The sequence below is a fragment of the Schistocerca americana genome, chromosome 2 (genome assembly GCF_021461395.2).
Source record: "Schistocerca americana isolate TAMUIC-IGC-003095 chromosome 2, iqSchAmer2.1, whole genome shotgun sequence".
Classification (NCBI taxonomy): Eukaryota; Metazoa; Arthropoda; class Insecta; order Orthoptera; family Acrididae; genus Schistocerca; species Schistocerca americana.
The window spans coordinates 197,159,104-197,182,120 of NC_060120.1; the positions used below are offsets into that span (position 1 = coordinate 197,159,104).

Genomic DNA, 23,017 nt, shown 5'->3' on the forward strand with positions numbered 1-23,017 from the left:
TTTGTGAAACATGAAAGAATTATGAAGAAGCAGTGCAGTCAGAAAATTCTAAAGAATGGGAGAAAGTAATGGAAGAAGAATTCTCTGGGGAAAAAAAACCCATGAGAACTAGTTTATAAAACTAAAAAACATAAGGTTATGGAAAATTAATGGGATTTTGTTAAAAAATTAAATACAAATAATGTAATGTTTCAACATGAGGCTCAGTTAGTGCCTAAAGAATATATCAGTGATGTGAAATAGATTACATTGATATATTTAGCCCTGTAGCAAGATTTGAGATGATGAGAGGTCTCTGTTGATTGTTGCAAATCAATTTGGTTGGTATATAAGGCAATTTGATGTAAGGACAGCCTTTTTCAATGGCATTTTGAAGGACCAAAGTTATGTGTATCAATGTAGCTTGCTTTGCCGGAGGGGGCAGCAGATGGTGGAGGCTGGGTAATGGCTGGCCCGTCGACATGGGCAGGGGCAAGGATTCTGTCACTGCTGAGCAGAGAACTCCACAGTGGGAGCTGCAGGATCTACCCCCTGTGGCACCTTATTTTGCAGCTGAAGCTAGGATGACAGACGGTGCCGTGGGGGACACCAGTGCGGTAGTACACTGCTGCAATTGGGAAACTTTCGCTGGAGAATGCTGCGACTGACCCCATGGCAGTGAATGCTGTGACTGACCCTGTGACCTGGCTGACTGGAAGATGGTCCAACACATCACAGTCACAACTGATAAGAATGATGGATCAGTTGCTCCTGAACTACACCCACAACAAAAAACTACTGACCTTTGCAGCTCACAACTACACCTAGCAGTGTCCTGTGCTGCCGACCGAAAGATCGGGCCCAAATGGCAGCCCCATGAGAAAAACATGGTGGGTTATGATGGACTGAGGCATGCAACTCGAGGTGCAACAAATCCAAAACACCCGCAGTTGTCACCCGTGCAATGTTCTGCTGCACTACACCCATTAACCAGTGTCACTTGGTAAGCTTGATAGGGCACTGTCATGGGACAAGGTAGAGACAGACATCTTCATTTGGATCTTGAAGATACACACAAAGTGCTCCTCCCGCTACTCAGAAGCTTGGCTACCATTGCAACTGCAAAAGTCTTCACACTCCTCCGAAACAATTGCCAAATGTTATCAGATATGAAGATCCAGGGAGAATCCTTAACAGCAAAAATGACCCACAACGCACAGTTTTCATCAGTATGCTGGCTAGTGGACTGGTACAGAAAATCATAAGAATAAGGACCAAAAAGGAAACCAGCAGCTTTAGTTTGGTGTTCAGTAGGAACTCCACCCCATATAAGAAAATGTGAAACGTTTTAACTTTGAAAACGATAGCCAGTGCCTCTGTTTCCACCAGTGAATAATTGTGTTGTTCTACAGAAAGTGTCTTTTGATGTGAAAGTGACAGGCTGCTCGGTTTTGATGTGACAGAATTGAACTAGTTCCATACTGGGACATGTCACAAGCCACGGTTAAACATTTACCCAGTGGAAAGCAGCCAAACACGGACCGGAGTACAGACACTGCTCGAGGGACTGAAAAGCCATCAAAAATCTGCAGAGCAGACAAATTTGACATCCTTTTGGCAAAGCTGGTTAAGAGAATGGCACATGTGTGGCCTAGGAAATGGAGTTACCATAATATGAAATCTTGTGCAAGGAGGACTTGAGTTTCTTCAGCTTCTTGGGTACTGGCAGGTTCATGATGGCTTTTGCTTACTCATCCGCAGGGACAAGGCCATCTTTGTTGACCACATACCCTCAAAAATTCCCCCTTGGGAAAAAAAAATTCCTATTTGCAGCAGTGGCTGTTCTCCAACAGTTGTTGGAAAACTGCCACCTGCAGATTCATCAAAAGCTCGGCCTGTGTGGAGTCCATGACTGAGAGGCCATTGAGGTAGTTCATGCAACAAGGAATGTCCTGAATCAACAACTCCAAATATTGTTGATAAATTCTAGGTGTGGGTGAGATTCTAAAAGGCAAGTGAGTACAGTAATAAAGCCCAAAGGGCATATTAAGCACAAAGAAACTCGGAGAAAGGGCGTCCAGCGGCAACTGCAAGTTGATGTATGAGAAATACTGGCCACCTGATAACCTCACCAACAACTTCTCCAGCTATGGAAAGGGATATGACCCCCATGACACACTCTGCATTGATCGTCTGTTTAAAATTCACAGCAAAGATGCATGGTGTCATGTGGCTTCTGCTTTACCACCAAAGAAGCGGCCTACTAACTTCAGAAGAGAGGAGAAATGACACCAAAGTCCTGCCAGTGTTGCAACTTGACCTTGATCTTGACCTTGTCACACATGATGAAGGGAATGGGACAGGGATGAGAAAATTTAGGTACTGCCGATGGCTTAAAGGAGACGTTCTTCAAAATTTTCTGTTGGATCTGGAGTATTATTGAACAGCTGGTCTTATAACTGTAGTAAAGAGTTCAAATCTTGTATGGGGACCCACTGAGACACTAAATGTACTTTGTCAACTATCTGGAAACCTAAAACAGAAAAGGCACGTAATCCAAAAATATTTGAGCCAGTGATGAATTTACTATTAATGATGTAAGTTCCACATTCCACATTCTTATAAAGTGCAGAGACAGAAAGTTGACCATTAGAGGAATACGCTGTTTACAATAAAACACAGCTTGATGGTGTGGCTGTTTGCAATGCAGGACAGCCCAAGAGCCGATACATACTTAAGTTAATTAGGCTGACTGACACTCCCGTGTGTACCCGAAACTCAATAAGTCACGCATCCACTACCTGTGACAGTAGAATGTACTGTGGTGATGCTTGCAGGGTATTGGGGAACACCTTTGAGTCCAGGGAAAATACTGGAGACTCTGACAACAGCCCTGGGGTTCGCTGACTGTCACAACTGTTGCCAAATGTCCTATTTTGCAGTAGGCCCCACACATGGCTTCTGTGTGTGGATAATCCTGTCGAACTTGCACCAGATGATAGCTGGGGCAGGACTGCTGGCTTGCCCATTGAGCAGAAAGACATCTACCAAAAAAATCAGCAAAACATCATGAGTGGGGATGACGACGCTTTGCTGAGCATGATGCAGTCAAAGGTGGACAGCACTGTGACTTGACTGCACTTTAATCGTTAATGGCATCAACACACATTGGCTCAGAAGAAGTCAAGGCCTCCTGGCTCACTACACATTTTACTGGGAACTGTGTACCACATGCATCTGACTTTCCCTCCTTCCATATTTCAGAAAGTATGTCCTTTACCACTGCCATAAATTCATGTAATTCCATAATATTAGTGACTTCGGCTAGAAAAGGTCTGCCAAGACGAATGCCCTGGTTTAAACCTCCAGATCAGGTATTAACTGGGTGATCATGTCCCTAATTAGTGAGGCCACATACAATGTAGCGCACTGGGGACATTCAAAACTACACTTGTGGGAGAGACCTTGCAGGTCAGTGATCCAAGCCATGTATGAGTGCTGGGAGCACTTTTTGTGCTGGTTAAATTGTAACCATGTTGCCACCACATGGGTTTGATGAACAAATTACCTCATGATAAACGGACAAAGTTTATCAAAAGTAAGTTTCTCGGTGTTTCTAGAAGACTTCAAATTTTGAATGGACTGGATTGATGATGTGCTGTACCTTGCAGGGCAGCAAGAACTGCCACAGATAATATTCCCACCTTTGTGTAGCCTTGTAGAAACCAGTGAATTGCATTGGGGGGGGGGGGGGGGGGAGGCAAGGGAGATAACTTCTCTGCTAGCCCCTGGTCTGCTATCAGCCCCACACGAGTAGGGAGGAGTTCTGTTTTCTGATTGAGTAGTTCCTTTGTTTGCTCCTGTTGTAGTTTTTGTTATCATTCCTGGAGGAGTTACTCCTCCCTCCAGTATTGCAAAAATGCTGGGTCCATGGTGGCCACAATTTAATGGTATGAGGAAAGAAAAAGAAAGTGTGTCACATGTTTAGAAATGTCTGATGTCACCACTTTAGTATCGCAATGTGTGAGTTAATCTGTGTAGAGCAGAGAGTCCAAACACCATGTAGAGAATGAGCACGAATGAAAACACAACACGCGACTAGCGACTGCTGCACAAGACTATGCTGGTCTGCAGGCATTGAAATCAGTGTCAGAACTGTCTGAGCATGCCTATTGCTGCCCATGCCACACTTCAACCATGCTGTCCTGAAAGCATTCTGTACTATTCCGCTGCAGTGCCAATGCCATCTCGATGTTTGCTGGGTGGGTATACTAAACTCTGCAAGAGGATAGTTAGTGTTGCCAGTATACACCCTCTGTCTATGCTCATTCATTCTAACTGATAACCTGGTGGTTGTCATACCAGTGTAGAAGACTGAACAGTATTTTCATAACAGCTCATACACAACATGTCATTTCACAGGTTTGTCCATTACTGTTTTACTAGTTACAGTGCTGACATAGGTGATGGTAGGAGGGTGCAAAGAACAAGTCTTACAGTGGGGACAGTCACAGGGGTAGGAGCCACAGGGTAGGGAAATGTGTGCAGAAGGAGCATAGTGTCTGACCCTATGTTCCTTCTGCACCTATGTCCCTACCCAATGGCTCCTACACCTATGACCATTCCCACTGTAAGACTGTTCCCTAAACTGATAATGCAAGTGCCAGGATGGTACCTTCGAGAGAAACACAACCCACATCCTTCCCCACACTTTCCAGTTTGAGCTACTGCTTTGTGTCTAATGACCTTGTCATGCCTGAGACATGCTTCAGGTTGAAGGAAGGGAAGAATATTCCAACCCAAACTGTAATTAATAAAGCTCTGTGGTTTACAAACCAACATGCATCTTGAAAATGAGTTTATGCTATCACAAGTTTAACACTAAAACAGTATTTAATATTTTAAATGACACATACTTGAGCAGAATGTATGCATTAGTGTGAATGAAAATGGGAAGATGTGACCCACCCACTTCCCACCTCTCCTTTCAGCCAACAGTTATATTGCTCTTTGTAGAGAACATGATTCATTGCTCTTAAATCATCAACAGCAAAAACTTGGCACCTGCTAGAGTGAGTGACATGAGACAGAGGCAACCTTTCTAGTAAACTGGAACAGTTTCTGTAGATACTATCAAAAATTCAATGAGCATGTTAATGTAAGGTGGAAAACACAATAATTGTATCAATCACCAAAAAGTTGCACTTACATGGTCATATACAAATATAGGATAATTGTCGTATGAGTAATGGTGGTGAAACACATTTGTAAAGGGTGTTCAAAATGAAGTCCACACAGAACAAAATTATTGCAACATTGGACTCACATTTGTGAGGACCTGGTGAAAATTTCCAAACAACCATTCAAATTAAAGTTTTTGAGGTGAATCCTGGGATAATAGGATACAATAGATTTCTTGTCCTCTTCCATAGCTTCACCTCTGTCTCTGCAACGTCATCATCAGTGAGACATTAAATCCTGATATTACTACACTTGCTCTTATTTCTTTCCGATGAAATCATAGAAAGTGACTACAGTCATTGTCATTTGTACCCATACATTGTCTCTCTCATATGTTTTCATTGCTTTTATAGCTTGCTCTCAACGTTGGTATGTAACACATGGTTGGTTGTCAGAAGTTACAATTTACAGTAAATAAAAATTTAAATTATTTGAAGATTTTTTTAAGAAGAGAAGGGATAATTGCAAGCCTAGTGTATAGCATATAATGAAAGTTTTTTTCCTTTTAAAAATTTTCCTGGATTTGCTTTGATGCATAGATGACATGCCCATAGAGCACAAGAAGCAAGAAAAGTAAGACATTACCTAGTTTGCCAGATTAATTCCCTGGTTTTTATTCTGTGATTTGGTATTTCAACACACGTCCTGAGCAATTTGACCACCATACGCTGTATGCCCATATGATTATGGGTTTGAACCAAAAAATTTTGATTTTTACTTAAGTTACTCACAGATAGAACTTCCAAAAATTTCAAGGCTTTTAGGATTTTAAATTAGACTTTTTTTTTCCTTTTCCTGTTGTGGATTCTGAAAGTGGCCAATGTAGGGTTGAAACCTGTAATGAGTGTAAATCGGTTCTCAGATTATGACTGAATTAAATAAACAGAAGAGTATAATGTGCCAACCACTATTCTCAGTAGACAGTCATTTTTCCCTGCTATTTTCCACTCACCACACTCTTTGTTCTCCTCTTGCACACAAGGTAAATTGTAATTACTTTCTACTTTACAGCCTTCTTTGAAATTTGACCTTTAGCCTTCTTTAACACTACTCCTGTATTTGACCATTAGTTTCTTCTTTGTCTGTAACCACTGTTCTCCTCTAGCCATCATGTGAGTTTCTTCAGTAGTTTCTCTTTGTAAATTGGGGAGTGATAGAGTCTGTGAAAAAAACTGAAATGTCAGGGAAGTCAACGAGACTGTTACTTTTGTCAACATCCCCTGTTGGTAACACAGTGATTTTTAAGTATGATATCAAATGAATTTTACATCCTCAAAAAAAAAGTACACTACTACTATATTTATACACTACTACTATATTTAATCTAGCCTCTTGCTCATACAGTGTTTTTTAAATGATTTAATGTTGTCTTCAGCTGACATTTGTTTTATTTAATGTGCAGTTGTACATGTTTAGCATTAGGCCCATTTTTCAAGTAACTAAAACAGAAACATTATACATCGAGTGCATTAGTATCACTTACGAATATAACATAAGAACAAGCTATATCCAAGGATATACTTGGAGGATTTGTGATTCTTCAACTTACTTTATGGAAGATTCATTAATCGTACATTATGCCATATACACTAGGTGATGAAAAGTATCTGGACACCTAGCTGAAAATGATGTACAAGTCCATGGCGCCCTCCATCTGTAATGCTGGAATCCAGTATGGTTTTGCCCACCCTTAGCCTTGATAATGGCTTCCACTCTTGCAGGCATACATTCAGTCAGGTTCTGGAAGGTTTCTTGGGAAATGGGAGCCCATTCTTCACGGAGTGCTGCACTGAGGAGAGGTATCGATGTCGGTTGGTGAGACCTGGTATGAAGTCGGCACTCCAAAACATCCCAAAGGTGTTCTATAGGATTCAGGTCAGGACTCTGTGCAGGCCGGTCCATTACAGGGGTGTTATTATCATGTAACCACTCTGCCACAGGCCGTGCATTATGAACAGGTGCTCAATCATGTTGCAAGATGCAGTCGCCGTCCCCGAATTGCTATTCAACAGTGGGAAGCAAGAAGGTGCTTAAAACATCAATGTGGGCCTGTGCTGTGATAATGCCCCACAAAACAACAAGGAGTGCAAGCCCCCTCCATGAGAAGCATGACCACACTGTAACACCACCGCCTCCAAATTTTACTGTTGGCGCAACACATGCTGGCAGATGATGTTCACTGGGCATTTGCCATACCTACACCTTGACATCAGATCGCCACATTGTGTACCATGATTCATCACTCCACAAAACATTTTCCCACTGTTCAGTCATCCAGCGTTTAGGATCCATACACCAAGCGAGGCATTGCTTGGCACTTATTGGCTTGATGTGTAGGGCTTATGAGCAACTTCTCGACCATGAAATCCAAGCTTTCTCAACTTCCACCTAATTGTCATAGTATGCAGTGGATACTGATGCAGTTTGGAATTCCTGTCAGATGGTCTGGATAGATGTCTGCCTATTACACATTATGACCCTCTTCAACTGTTGGCAGTCTCTGTCAGTCAACAGGCGAGTTCGGCCTGTATGCTTTTGTGCTGTACCTGTCCCTTCACGTTTCCACTTCACTATCACATTGGAAACAGTGGGCCTAGGGATGTTTAGGAGTGTGGAAATCGCGCGTACAGGCATATGACACAAGTGACACCCAGTTGTCTGACTACGTTCGAAGTCCGTGAGTTCCGCGGAGTGCCTCATTCGGCTCTCTCACGATATCTGATGACTACTGAGGTTGTTGATATGGAGTACCTGGCAGTAGGTAGCAGCACAGTGCACCTAATATGAAAAACATACATTTTTGGGGATGTTCGGATACTTTTGATCACATAGTGTATTTCTTTGCTCCTATGTTGTAATTATGACTACATGTAATTCTCATAAAATAAATTGGAAATATTTTTTTCGTTATTATGGAAGCATGTTGTCTTTGAGCTATTGTTGCAATGCTCATGCATACAAAGCTGATACTTTCAACAAACATATACTAGGAAGATTATAACTTACTTCACAGAAAATTCATTAATAGTATTACGCCAGGTAGGTCTTTGTTGTTAAGTGTATTTAATTAGTGTTCATTGTTGGTGTAAACAAGATCGCATGTAATTTCTATAAAACAAGTTGGAAATATTCATTCCATTATTATGGGAGAATATCACTTCAGAACTGTTTTTACAAAGATCTTATATACAATGTGACCCAAAACAGTCTGAAAAGCTTGCAAGGGTATTGCAGAGTAGGTTGTGCTGAGAAATAATTGTTATGAAAGAAGTTGGATACATTGTGCTGTTTCTCAGTTAATTAGCATTGAAGGCTGTTGCACATGCAGATTCAAGCGACCTGCCAGATACAGATAGTGTCAGTTGTTCTCGTAGCATAGATGACAGTGCACAAGACTGCTCAGCCTTTGGTTTTGGTTTGAACCTTACTACCATACCATGTTCAGTTTTTCTAGTGCTCTCTTGTTCAGTTTTAGGAACCCAAGCAAAGAACACATTTGGCGACACTGTCTCTGGGAGGAGGGGGGGGGGGGGGGGGGGGGGGCACTTGAATATCTGTGCACAATGACCTGATTGGCTAAGTTCAATGCTACTTAACTTGGAAACAGCACAACATATCAAACTTTTTTCTTAACAGTTATTTCTGAGCACAGCCTACTTTGCAACACCATTACTAGCTTTTCAGACTGTTTCTGCCCACATTGCATAAAGCCAATATATTTAATGTATAGAGATATCTTGAGATATATTCAATTAAAGAAAAGCTGTGGTGTATAATTAACCGTTTGAGAATATGCTTGTTTGTAACTGTGCTGCCTGCCTCTGTTGTGTAATGAATCAGAAATGTAAAACCTGAAAATCAAATAAAACTTTCATGACATACTGCAAAGCTGCATAATCTTTTGTATTATAGTAATATTTTTTATTCCAGGAACATCAACTGCGGAATCACATTAAAAGGTTACATGCAGGTCAGATCCTATCATGTCCCTTCTGCCCATTGACCTTCAGACATCGCAGTTCCCTTAGTCGCCATCTTGAGAGACGTCATGCAGAGCTTCGTGACCAATGGAACACTCCAAACTTCTTAGAGAGTGTCAGTGCAATAGCACAAGAGTCACTCTCCTGTCCATACTGCTCCCAGACTTTCAAAAACAATAATTCTTTGTACCATCATTTAGAGAAGTCTCATGGTGATAACCGTACTGAGTGGAGTATTCCAAATTTGTTACAAACAGTAACAGTAGCACCACAGGATACAGAAGATATAACAGGTGTTCCACAAGGTAAAGCGTATGCAAAAGCAATGGACTTTTTAGCATACAGTTAAATACCCTCAATCTTTGTTCGTCACCTTGTTATAAATTGCACTATGTATTCTTATATAACAATACTTGCTATTTTTTTGTGACAAACTGAATTTGTGTGCCATACAGGGATTCAAGTCAGAACCTTCTGTCTTTCATCAGTGATACAGTATGAATCACACTCCATAGACTGGCACAGATTTCAACATACCAAGAAGGCACACATGTAAAAATTTGAAACATTGAATCACTTCACTGCATGTGCACACGTCATATCATTGATACCACACTGCTCACAAATGACAAAAGGTTCTGGATACATGGCTTGGTCTGGACACAGTATTAACTTAGTTTGTTAATATTAATCATACAGTAATCTCGTACCATCAGTTTCATGTGAATATCGAGTTGTTTCTTTTTTCAGCATGTTGTCTAACTCATCTAGATTTACAAATTAATAATTTTTAGTGAACATCAAAGCTGCCCACACTTCTTGCCTGTATAAATATTGGCTGTTAATTCTATGGCGGCTCAAAATTTCACTCTAAATCAGGGACTTTTCATAGCCGTGAGCTTCTTTTTAAATAGTTATTGTGCTTAGAATTGTCACCCTGCTCCTGAGTGCCAAATCGTCATAAATTCCATAAATATTAATTAACCATTAGCCCCAATTTCTGTCCCCAATTTCTATCCCAAGGAAAAAATGCGAAATGTTCTTAACTACTGAACTTCAGATCAACCCATCAGTGTTTACACATTACTGAACATTTCTTAGTATCTTTCTCTTAAGGGGTAGCTGATGCTAGAGATCACAGGAGGAGGAAAGGCATGCTGCTATGCACATTGAATTAATGAATTATAGCTGTATGAAGAACATTTATTTAACAGATGGAGCATACTCCTGAAATGCCATTTACATGGAACACATAAATGGTCCTAATACTATGATACCATACAAGCAAGTTGTAATAATGTACAATCATTATTATTGATCAAGGGTAAGGTTCACTAAAGAATGCAATGTGCACATGCAATTCCTCATATGCAATCTCACAGATTCAAAGAATTACCAAAAATAATATTCACCATTTCCAAATCAAAGTTGAGTGACCAAAACCAGCCTGTGCCTTGCAGCAGAAAGGAAATTTGAACATTATCAGGAACACAATGCATGAAGTGAATCGCATCTGGCTGAAGAACATGTTCTGACACATCTGATTTTATTGAAATAGTAGCTATGTTAATACTTGAGAGAAACCTGTAACACTCCTCACAAATGACTTTAAAGTTACAGAAAGTTCCTAACTCGAAAAGCCTGAGCTGGTTCTCATCAAAAACTGTCATTCAAGAGCTCACAGAAGCAGCACATCATACTTTCAGCCAGCACAGTGATTCTGCTGCAGCTTGTCTCATCAGTACTCTGGTAACTTCTGTCTGAAGGCCAGTCTGCCTTGCCTCCAAGCACCAAGAGTGAAAAACTTGGAGGGAGTAAACTGACCAATCCACAACATGAATCCTTCACTGGCACCAGGCATCTGCTGCAATAAAGTACCAGGAGAGATGTAGCCTGTTCATGCATTCTTAAAATTTTCCGTCTGTTTAATGTCTAAAACTTTTATGAAAGCATCCCTGTTGTGCAGTTCAGGAGAGTCAATTGTAAGAGCTTGCGGTACTGAAATGCACACAAGTATTGCTCTCACACCTGCCAGACTGATGCCTAGAGCCAGTTTTGACATTTCAACTGCCATTTCCAGGCTTCTGTTGCAAAGTTAAACCAAGAACTTCCACCTGAGTTCACTCTGTTTGATGTATTTGTAAGTAGAGCCATAGTCACTGAGTCCAGTGATCATCCATGTTTAAGATAGGTGGTTACAGGTACATGGTGTGCTGGTTATCAACTGTAAAAAAGTGAACATTAAAGACACGTAATTTTGGTTCCAAGGATGGTCGTCTCCCCAGGCATGTAAAAATATGCGAAAATGCAGGCAGAGAAAAGATACTCTTCCGACTTGATGACCTGATCAAACTACAAAATTATATGAACTGTGGACTGATAGTTGCTTTTCAAACATGTAAGTGTAATAAACATAATGAAATTATTCAGATGGTCCAATTATTTAAGCACAATGGCAGACATTGAAACTGTACAGACATTGACACACTTACGACAAAAATAAAAGGCCATAATGTGAAAGTAAACATTAAAAGTGATTGTCAGCTGTAAACAGTGGAAAACATCTCTATGAAAATGAAAAAATACATTTGTTACGTGTCAGTGTATAAAATTAGGGAGAACTTTCTCACTGCCATGTGATTGTTTGACAGGGGAAGCTGGCAACGGCTTGCCTAAAATTGAAAAATACTGTATTAGGAGTGGCCTGTACAAAATAGAAGCAGTTACTAAGCACACAAATGTGAATTTGTTGAGGTTCTGAGGTGCCATAATGAGTCCTGGGTTACATTATCTGTTAAGCGAGTAAACATATAGCCTGGGGGGGGGGGGGGGGGGGGGGGGGCTAATTCATACTGGTGATACTCTGATAGTCGCTATAGGAAGTTCTTCCTATGGCCTAGAGGGGTAAGGACAGGTTAGAAATTCTATTTGCAGAAAACTTAAGGGGTTCACCAGCACACAAAGACAAACTGTTTTGGTTATTGGGGTCAGGTTGGACACTGTCTAAGGGTTGAATTCAAAATTCAGGCAAATATTAGAGAAGGTAAAAGATAAAGTAAATGAGTTTATAGAAGTGCTCCCTATTAGGTGACAGGGAGTGTCCCAATAACAGGATAAAAGAGGTTAATAGCACATATATTTTATTCGCAACGCATGATACAGTAGCATGTCCACAACGTATCATAACTCAAAATGCACTGATGTCTCTGACACACCCACAGATGTTCCTCTTCTCACTCGCCAGCACTGCTTGTCCCAGTAGATATCTCCATGGGCCCCCCTCTCCCGCTCCCCTCCGTTTGTAGTTTGGAGCATTGAAGGGAAGATGTGATCTGTCAATTGTTTGGCTGTACTGGCATGTACAGGTGTGTGTGACCATCTGTGTCATGGCTGGCTGGGCACAGCTGGACCGCTCCTTGAAGTTGTGTTGTGTGCGATGCTGGTGCTGTAGAGCTGGTAGGGGAGCAGTGGGTGGGTGGTCACCTCTGTTGCAGGATCTGCCCCCAGCCTGGGGCTAGGGTGTAGGCAGTGATCACGGTAGGACCCTTGGACAGGTGTTAGTGAGGACGTCATCCGTTGAAAGGCAGGATGGTATGGAGGCATAGTCGATGTCACTGGGTAGGGTATATGCATGGTCGAGGCATCGGATGCATGCAGCGCCACCTATCATTGTGTCTTCATTGTAGGCTGTAGAGCACAGATCATTATCGGCCAATTTGATGGTGGTGTTGTCAGGGTTTAAGTCATTGAAATAGTGCCTGATGATGAGAGGGAGGACTGTGTTAGGATTGGCTCTCTGTGCACTGGGCAGTGGGCAGTCATCGTCATTGTTTATGTTGGCATGGAGAACCCAATCTGGTTTCAAGGGGTTAACTGAAATAGTCATTGGTTTGTCATTAATTAGAATGTCAAATGCATGTGTGCCTCTCTTGAGAACTCTGAAGGGTGCTGTGTATGGTGGTTGTAGTGCTGGTTGGACCGTGTCATCCTGTAGCATGACTGGTGCTGGTTGTACTGTATTGTCCTGTAGCATGATGTGTTCATTTTTGGAGAGGGCTTTGTACATGAAAACCTTGGATACCAAGTGCAGAGTGGGAGGTAGTAGGCAAATATGTCTGATTTGACCTTTCACTCGTTGAACTAGTGCTGGGAGGTCAGTTTGCTCAGGACCTTATGTGGATAGCACGAAATTGGCAGGAAGCACCAGTGATTCCTCATATACTAATTCATGTGGGATGCTTGTAGATCATTCTTGAAGGCAGTTCCGACACCAAGTAGTACCCATGACACAGCTTCAGTCCACAATCTAGCTTGTAACATAAGGGTGGCTTTGAGAGTCCCGAGACAGCATTCGACTAATGCATTACTCTGGGGGTGATAAGCTATAGAGTGGTTATGGTTGATTCCACAGATGTTACACAGAACACTGAAGAGTGCTGACTTGAACTGATGGACTTAATCAGTAATTATCATGTTAGGTGTGTCAAAATGAACTATCCTTGACCGAGCGAGGTGGCGCAGTGGTTAGACACTGGACTCGCATTTGGGGAGACGATGGTTCAATGCCGCGTCCGGCCATCCTGATTTAGGTTTTCCGTGATTTCCCTAAATTGCTCCAGGCAAATGCTGGGATGGTTCCTTTGAAAGGGCACGGCCGACTTCCCTCCCCATCCTTCCCTAATCTGATGAGACTGATGACTTCGCTGTCTGGTCTCCTTCCCCAAAACAACCCAACCCAACTACCCTTGTTTTTGCGAAAAAGCGGGCAATGGACTCTGCCATGACATCCTTGAAGAGTGCTGCTTCTGCCCACCAGGAAGTTCTGTCTATGAGTGTCAGTAAGTACCTGAATCCCTCTGACTCTGGTAGAGGGCCAATGAGATTGATGTGTACATGTACATCCCTATCCTAGGGATTGAAATGCCAATTTGTAGGTCAGTATTGTGATTGCACATCAACTCCACAATGCTAGTGTTGTTGTATTGGTTGATGGCTAGTTTCTCATTATCAAACTGGAGGGAGAGGACATTGACTCATGATAAGTAGTCGGCAGTGAGGTTGTCAGCTCTGTGCAGGTGTAGTATATCTGTAGTGTAGTGGGCAATAAGGACCAGGTGTTGTTAGCATCAAGGGTTGACATCCTTTGATGGATGCCTTATGGCAGCTACTCATGGTTTATTGTCTATAAACACAATAACATGATGTCCTTCGATCTCTTCACAGAAGTACCTCACTGCCTCATAAATTGCAGTCAGTTGCCGATCATTTGGCTTGAGTGGATGTAAGTTTCTGTGATCCACTAGCTGTTGCAGAACGGTTGGCACACCCTATTCTAGATGTGCAGCTCGCAGTTACCATGGATATGAGGACTCTACGAATCATGAAATTCGCAGAGTCCTCACATCCATGGTAACTGCAAGCTGTGCATCTAGAATAGAGTGTGCCAAACTGATTGCATGTGCAAGGTCATTCTTAGCAAGTTCAAAGCATTCTTCATCTCAACAGTCCACTCAGTCTTCCTTTTTTCTTTGCTTGTTAGATCCTGCTAGCAGCTCAGAGGCTTGCTGTGGGTACCACTGTTAAAAATTCAAAATTACTAAGAATTTATGGAGCACATTATAGTTCTGGGGGAGGGGAAATCATCTGACAGTGTCAGCTCAGTCTGGATTTGGTCTGATCATGCAGCACTGTGTGCCCAAGGAAGGTAACTTCTTTTTTCTGTAAATCAGATTTTTCCTCACTGATCACCACCCCTCTGTCATTTAGGGCAGTGAAAACTTGTTTGAGGTGTCGCTTGTTGTCTTTAGGTGTAGCCAAAAACATGAGGACGTCATCCAAACAGATGTAGCAGAAATTAAACTGAAAAAATCTTTCATCACTGGAGCATTGCCATATCTGAGCTAAATTCTTCAACAGATATTCAAAAAGACTGAATGGTGCCATAAGTGCAGTTTTCATATCATCATCTTGTGCACGACAATTGTTAGGTAAACCTTCATAAAGTCACTCGTACTGAATATGGATGCCCTGACTAGCGTGTGTGTGAAATACTGTACATTGGGTATTGGCTAGCTGTCATGCACCATATGGGAGTTAAAAACTCTGTACTCAGTGCAGAGTCTCAAAGTCTCAACTTCTTTGGTACTAATTTTACCGGTGACACTTTTGGGCTGCTAAATTGGCAAACAATGCCTGCCTGCAACATTTCATCAGTAATCTCCGTAGTGATGCTTAAGTTAGCTGGGGTCAGTTGGCGCGTGCGCGCGCGCGCACACACACACACACACACACACACACACACACACACACACACACACACACACAGAGAGAGAGAGAGAGAGAGAGAGAGAGAGAGAGAGAGAGAGAGAGAGAGAGAGAGAGAGAGAGAGAGAGAGAGTTCTGAGACTGTAACATGACAAGAATGTTTCCCTTGTGCTGAGGGGGCTTGGAATGTTGTAAAGGTGACAGGTAAGAGGATGGCACAGAATGTGTAGAGATAGAGATGAGAGGGGAAGTAATATATGAGAATAGTAGTTCTGGGAGGGCCCTGAGAATTGAACAAAGCGCAAAGCAAGTTTTCATACATGAGGATAGAGCAGACAGCTGCTAAATTAGTGACAAAAGGATGAGGAGGGTGGGGGAGGGAGGTGGGAGTGGGGGAAGAGCAGGAGCAGCAAACAATGGTTCAAATGAAAGACTGTGAACAAAGTAATAAATGGTTATGAAAACACGAGTACAACATTTAAAAGTGGCTATTGTTGGTTGACTGAGACCTAAGATAGCATGAAAAAATTGGAAGATAATAGGTACAAAGAAGGAAGAGGGATGGATGAACAGGGGAAGAGGCATGTAAAGTTGTATGGTGAGTAATATAAAATGTACTGTAAATCAGACATCACCATTTACATGCAGAAATATGATGCAGTAAGGCATGGGTCTCTTATAAGGGGGGTAGTGAGGGGGTGGGGGCAGTGTGCCAGCTAACCTTGTTTACGTTTACTGCACTCCTCCTAAATTATAGGAGACAGATAAATGGCAGCATGCTTCCCTTGGAAAAGACATAGCTGATTTCCTGCCACATTGTTATTTGATGCAAGCTTGTACTCGACATCCAATGATCTTACCATTGATGTGACATTAAACCATAATTTTCTGTTTTTCTTTTCTTTCCAACAATTAAAATTTACAGTAATTGATGCTGGATGTGGGGATTATGTCATATGAGTTGTGAAGTTCTTTTTAATGTGGTTCCCATAATTCTTATACTACTCTCTATTAAAGCATGACTGAAATAGCCCTTCGTTGCATCTTATCATAGAGGGGTGACTTGTAGGATTATGTCCACATAAAGTACTGCACAATGACAGCAGCAGAGGTGGCAAATAACATGAGTGTTTTCACAAATGACTGTACCTGTAATGGAGATTAGATGATGGTAGTAAGAGGTAGGTAGCTGGGTAAAACGAGTAGGTCACACAGCTAGACTATTCACAGTGGTGTGATATGGCAGGCTTGGGTTTGCAGAAAGTAGTAGTATTGTGATTGATTAGGAAATTACACACTATGGATGGTGATAGAGATTTAGGAATTTTTTTGTGAATATGTTTCTCTTGCCAGAGAGAAGAAATTCTTGTTGGAGGATAGTGTACCTCAAAACAAAAGAATGAGATGGCTAGCATTACTAACTGAGTATTTGTAGTTGTGTATAAGTGTTTGACTGTTTTTCATCCCCAAGCTGTATCTTTATGGGTTGGTGAATGTAATTAAAATTGATCAGTTCAGTGGCAGTGGACACTTGGCTTAATATAGATGCGTTCTTGCTCTCTGCCACAAAGTAAAAATGAGTCTGTGCAGTGTTATGAAAAGTGCCACGCAGAAGTTTTTTGAGCAGTGGATGGAGTGAATGCTTACTTGAATGGACTCAAATGAGTCATATTTTGATGGCCAAAACTACTGACTTAAGGTTTCTAGAAAGAATACTAATTTTCAATATCAGTCTTACAAGGGAAACTCCTCATCGCATGCCACTCATATTTAGTGGTAAAATGGTCCAGTGGATAGCCCGTCAAAACCTGAACACAGATCAAACAATGGAAAAACTGAGTAGGAATGTCAAAAATGTAGGAAAAGATAGATTGCTACTTACCATAAAGAAGACGTGTGATGTTGCAGACGGGCATGATTAAAAGACACTCACATGTAGATACCCTCACATGTAGATTTTGGCCACAGCCTTCACCAGTAAAAAAGACACAAATACAAAACACACACACACACACACAAAAGCAAGCAAGCACACCTCACGCACGCACAAGCACCAACTCCAGCATCTCGGGCCGGAATGCAACATCACGTGGGATACAAGCAGAAATCTGGAGGGGGGTGGGGAAGGGGAAGGGATAGTAGTGTATGGGTGGGGAGAGAGATGAATGTTTCCTAGACTCCAACGGGTGCAGTGTCAGAAAATTGTGGAGTGGGGAAAAAAAGGAATGAAAAATGAGAGTAGTGGGGAAAGACGGATGGATGCATTGGCAGAGGGCTGCAAATAACATTTTCGTAACGCTGTTGTTAACCTTTCCACCAAAACTCCAGCTCCACAGAAGTTTCAGTCCTATCCAAAGGCCTCACCTTTTCCCTACACCCAAATTTAACTATGCTGGACTTGTCAAAGACCTACTTTCCTTCTCCTGAGCCCTGCAATTGGAGCACTTCTTTGTTGCCAATCCCTTCGACCATAACCATCCTAAGTCCAACAACCCTGCCTCTTCCAGTTTGTACCACTATCCAACCGTGATCCTCCCTGCCTCCCACCTAGCCACCCACTGATCACCTTCAGGAATACTTTACTTCCAGCTTAGCCTTACCATCCTTCCCCAGATCTCGTCCAGAACACCAATCTTTCAGTAGAAGAAAGAACAGCTGTCAACCTCAAAACAAATCATGATCTAATCATCCTACCTGCAGACAAAGGTTTCACCACTGTTGTGATGAATCGCTGTGACTGTCTGGCAGAAGGCCTCCATCAATTGTCTGACAATTGTCTGACTCCTCCACCTATAAACTATGCCAACAAAAACTCCAGTCCCTGCTTAATGCCTTAGGCCGTTCCCAGAAAATCTCCCCTGAATCCACTTCCCTCCTCATTCCTATGATATGCTGCACACCCGCCTTCTACCTGCTCCCCAGAATCCACAAACCCAACGTCCTGGATACCCTATTGCGGCTGGTTATTGTGCCCCCCCCCCCCCCCCCCCCCCCGAAAAAAAGAATTTTGGCACTCATTGACCAACACCTCCAACCAATTGCCCATAATCTAGCCTCTCACGTCAAAGACACCAACCACTTCCTCCACCAACTCTGCACCATACCCATCCCTTTACCTCCTGGATCCCTACTTGTCATTGTTGATGCCACCTCCTATAGACCAACATCCCTCATTTGCATGATCTTACTGCTATTGAACACCTTTCCCAACGTCCTTCAGACTCCAAACCCATTACTTCATTCCCCATACACCTTACTAGCTTTATCCTAACCCACAATGAGTTCTCATTTTAAAGGAAGGTATATAAACAAATCTGGGGCACAGCCATGGGCACTTGCATGGTACCCACCTGTGGCAGCCTTTCTTATGGGCCATCTAGAAGAGACCTTTCTAGCCTCCAAAAACACCAAACCCCTAGTCTGGTTCAGGTTAATTGATGATATCTTCATGATCTGGACCCAGGGCCAAGACACCCTATCTTTGTTCCTTCACAACCTCAACACTTTCTCTCCCATCTGCTTCACGTGATCCTTCTCAACCCAGCCTGCCACCTTCCTAGATGTTGACCTTTTCCTCTCTGATGGTTCCATCTGCACCTCTGTCCACATTAAAACCGCAAACCACCAACAGTACCTACATTTTGATAGCTGTCATCCCTTTCACACCAAAAAATCCCTCTCATATAGCCGGAGTACCTGCGGACAGCGTATCTGCAGTGACAAAAACTCCCTTGCTCAATATGCTGAGGGTCTCACCAAGGCCTTCACATTTCCCCTAGACCTAGTCTGCAAACAGATTCCCTTTGCCATTTCCTCTCACAACCATAAGCCTCCCACTTTCCCCAAAAACCAGACACAAAGAAGTGTCTCCGTCTTCACCCAATACCATCCTGGACTGTAACAACTGAACCACATCTTTCACCAGGGCTTTGATTACCTATCATTGTGCCCTGAAATGAGGGACATCCTACTCGTGATACTTCCCAATACTCCTAAATTGGTGGTCTGTCACACGCCCAACCTCCACAACAGTCTAGTCTGTCCGTATGCCACTCCTAATCCCAAACCCTTGCCACAAGGATCATATCCCTGTCAAAGACCCAGGTGCAAAACTTGCCCAATCCACCCTCCCAGCACTTCCTATTCCAGTCATGTCATAGGTTTATCCGACTCCATCAGAGGCCGGGCCACCTTTGAAAGCAGCCATGTCATTTACCAGCTCTTCTGCAATCATTGCACAGGTTTTTATATTGATATGACTACCAACAGACTGACCACAAGAATGAATGGGCACTACTAGACTGTGGCCAAGAGCATGTTGTGCCCACCCTGTGACACAACATGCATCTGAACCGAACACACTTGATTTCAATGGCTGCTTCAATACCCGAGCCATCTGGCTCCTTCCTTCCACCACCAGCTTTTCTGAACTGCGCAGATGGGAGTTATCCTTACAACACATACTCCGCTCCCGTAATTCTCCTATCCTCAACCTACACTAACAAACTGTCCCCACACCCTCCATCCAACATTTTCCACCCACTATGTCTTATCATCTCCTCCCCATTCTCGTCTCCCACCCTGTTTATTTGCAGCCCTTGTCAACACATCCACCCATATTTACTCATTTTTTGTTCCTTTTTTTCCCACCTCCCTGCCCCACAACCTCCTGACACTGCACCTTTTGGATTCTAGTCCCTGCACACACTATCAGACAGCGTTCGTCTGTCTCCTTAACTGTGCACTACTATCTCTTCCCCTTCCCCTTCCCCTTCCCCTAACCCCTTCCCGTTCAGATTGCTGCTTGCATCCCATGCAATGTTGCATTCCGGCCTGAGATGCTGGAGTTGGCAGTCGTGTGTGCATGAGGTGTGCTTGCTTGCGTGTTCACTGAGGAAGGTTGTGGCCAAAAGCTACATTTGAGTGAAACAGGAGGAATGTGTACCGAACTGTGAAAAAAGAAGCAAACTAGAAACAGTGAACAGTCCAAGCTCAAGATGAATATGAGTCATATGGTAAGAATATATCACCATCACAAGTAAATGTGATGAAGAGTGAGAGCAGGCGAAATGCCGCACAGACCTCTCACAGAAATGAAAGCAACAGAAAAGCAGGTTTGAGTCACATTTCAACAAAGGAATTCAAAGGTCAAAACTTGCAAAATGGAACAAGAGTCATAAGATATGGTACTTGTGTAGAACAAATGGGAGATACATACACCTAAGGTTCCTTTTCTTACACCTTGATTTTGCAAACAGATGTTACACCACAACACAGATAAAAATTTGAATACAGAAAACATACTCATCAGTGACTGGATGGACAGTTCATAATTCTGTGAAAAGATGAAGAAGAAGAAGAGGAAGAAGAAGGAGAGAAATCATGGGGCATAAGGAAGATTTGAACATATGTCTCTCCCTTTGCAGTCAAACACCATGGCCACATTACTATTATGCCATTGCTATTCAAATTAGCTCAGTGTTGCACATTTTGAGATTGGACTGTTCACTGTTTCAATTTTGCTTCTTTTTTCAGGTTTCAGTACATCTTCTTCCTGTTTTTGTGCCTGATCTGTGTTCAGTTTTTGACAGCCTATCCACTAGGCCATCTTACCACTAAATCTGAGGGAGAAGCAGTGGGGAGTTTCCCTTGCCAGTTCATTAGTGTCAGTTCTTATATATGACATTTTACAGTAGACTGCAAGAACCCTTCTGTCGTAAACCAGCCATAGAATGCCACAAAACTGATTTATTTTTATGGAACTTGTTGTAGAGGAAGAACACAATTCAGGCTCACAAAAAAATCATGCACTAATATGTCACTGGAAATAGTTTCTTAATAGTGAGAGAGATAATAGTTAAACAAATAGAGTTGATGGCAGTGGTGAATTTTTTCTTTGATTTTTCTTATCTGCTTCCTTCCGTTTGAGGACTTCCTTCTGGTATAAATTAATCTAAGCAGCCCCTCATACTTTAAAGTATCTCTCCTCCTTCCTTTCCCATTTTACTACTTCCCCTCACTCCAAGCAATTTTATGCCATTTTCTCCTTCACAATAATTCTGCCTTTCCCACCACTTTCAACATAAGTCATCACTCATTTCATGTGAACTAAGAGAAGTTTATATTCTAATATGTAATAGCATATTTTGAGTTTCATAAATATTGGACATGACTAGAAAGGATAAATGCAGTGACAAAAGTTGCAATTATTACACTTGCTGATCATTCAATTTATACAATTATTAATGTGTTAATTGGTGAAAATTCACAAAATTCTGGAATGTTTAGATGACTTTTTTGCTTGCTTTCAGTTCACAGAGCACAGCAGTTCAAAAAATTTTTTTGCTTCTACAGGTACTGAAATTATTTTGACTGTATCTGATTTGCCAGTTTCTGTGGAAAATCACCAGCCTGAAACACTGACAAGCCAGCATCTTCCTGAATCTGAAAGTCAAAATTCCGCTAATATAGCAGTTGGTGAGTTTTCATGTTGTCCAAATTCAGTAAGTGCATATTAAAGAGGCATTATTCCTTCTGTGTGAGACCTATTTGTGAATATGTTTCATTTCTTGTGTATTATAAGAAGGTTCATAATTTTTATAGCCTGTTTCTTCCAAGCCTCAATATAACATTTTATCTGCATATATTTTATGTAAAACAACTGAAATAATATTTGTGACATGTAACTAAATGCTTTAGTGATGCAAAAAAGATTTACTTGCAATTTAGACTGCTGTATGTTTCCCATGTGTTCCAGAAAATGCCTTCATCTTGGAGGATGGAACTATCATTCAGGGCAATGGCCATGATGTTGGTGAATTAGTCCTCTATGTTTTAGACAATGAAGATGTCTGCATTAATCCTGAGTTACAATCCATGTAATGCTGCTAGTCAAATGTAGTAATGAGTCAAATCTGTGATATATTAGACAATAAGTTCTCAATGTATTTTGAATTGAGTTTTTATGTTATTGACATGTACAAATTTATACAAAGTACATTAAAATTTTTGGTCAGTTTTAATTGGCTTGTTCATGTATTTGTGTGTGTTGGAGGGGGCAGGCGGTTGCACGTGTGGCGGGGTGGAGGCACGTGCACATGCACATGTACATGCACATGCACATGAACATGCATGTGTGAAGCAGTAAATATATTCACAAAAGCTTTGCATATGTGAAGTTGTAAATATATTCACAAATGCATTGTTCTGTTGACAGTCTCAAAACACACGTTTTTGAACTGCTGGTGCAGTAAGAATGTATAATAATAATAATAATAATATATTCCTTACATCACCATAAGTAAATGAAATAATGCAATATTTTTCTGGTGCACATCTGCATTTCGTCATCAGCATAATGGTCAAGTCCTCTCTACATTCAAAATCTGCTGTGGTATTACATCACAGCTCAGTGAATAATGTCGGTGAGTAGTAGTACCACTTATACATTACGGTAAGAAACATATCCCATGTGGTAAGATAGTGTGCTGGTAACAGTCTGAATCTGTATTTGGGAACAGCTAAGTTCATATTCTGAAACAACCATGGTAATT

The 23,017-nt window shown here is 41.8% G+C and overlaps 1 protein-coding gene across 3 annotated transcripts in view; it reads left to right on the forward strand.

Moving 5' to 3' along the window:
- The window catches only part of LOC124590782, a 281,346-nt gene extending 258,877 nt beyond the window's left edge, over window positions 1-22,469 (forward strand). For all 3 annotated transcript variants that reach the window (XM_047131676.1, XM_047131675.1, XM_047131677.1), the window contains 3 exons: window positions 9,151-9,505; window positions 21,819-21,941; window positions 22,222-22,469. In XM_047131676.1, the coding sequence (XP_046987632.1) occupies window positions 9,151-9,505; window positions 21,819-21,941; window positions 22,222-22,346 (603 nt within the window). In that variant the 3' untranslated portion in view covers window positions 22,347-22,469. The remainder of the gene's footprint in view (window positions 1-9,150; window positions 9,506-21,818; window positions 21,942-22,221) is intronic.
- Window positions 22,470-23,017: the final 548 nt, after the last annotated feature.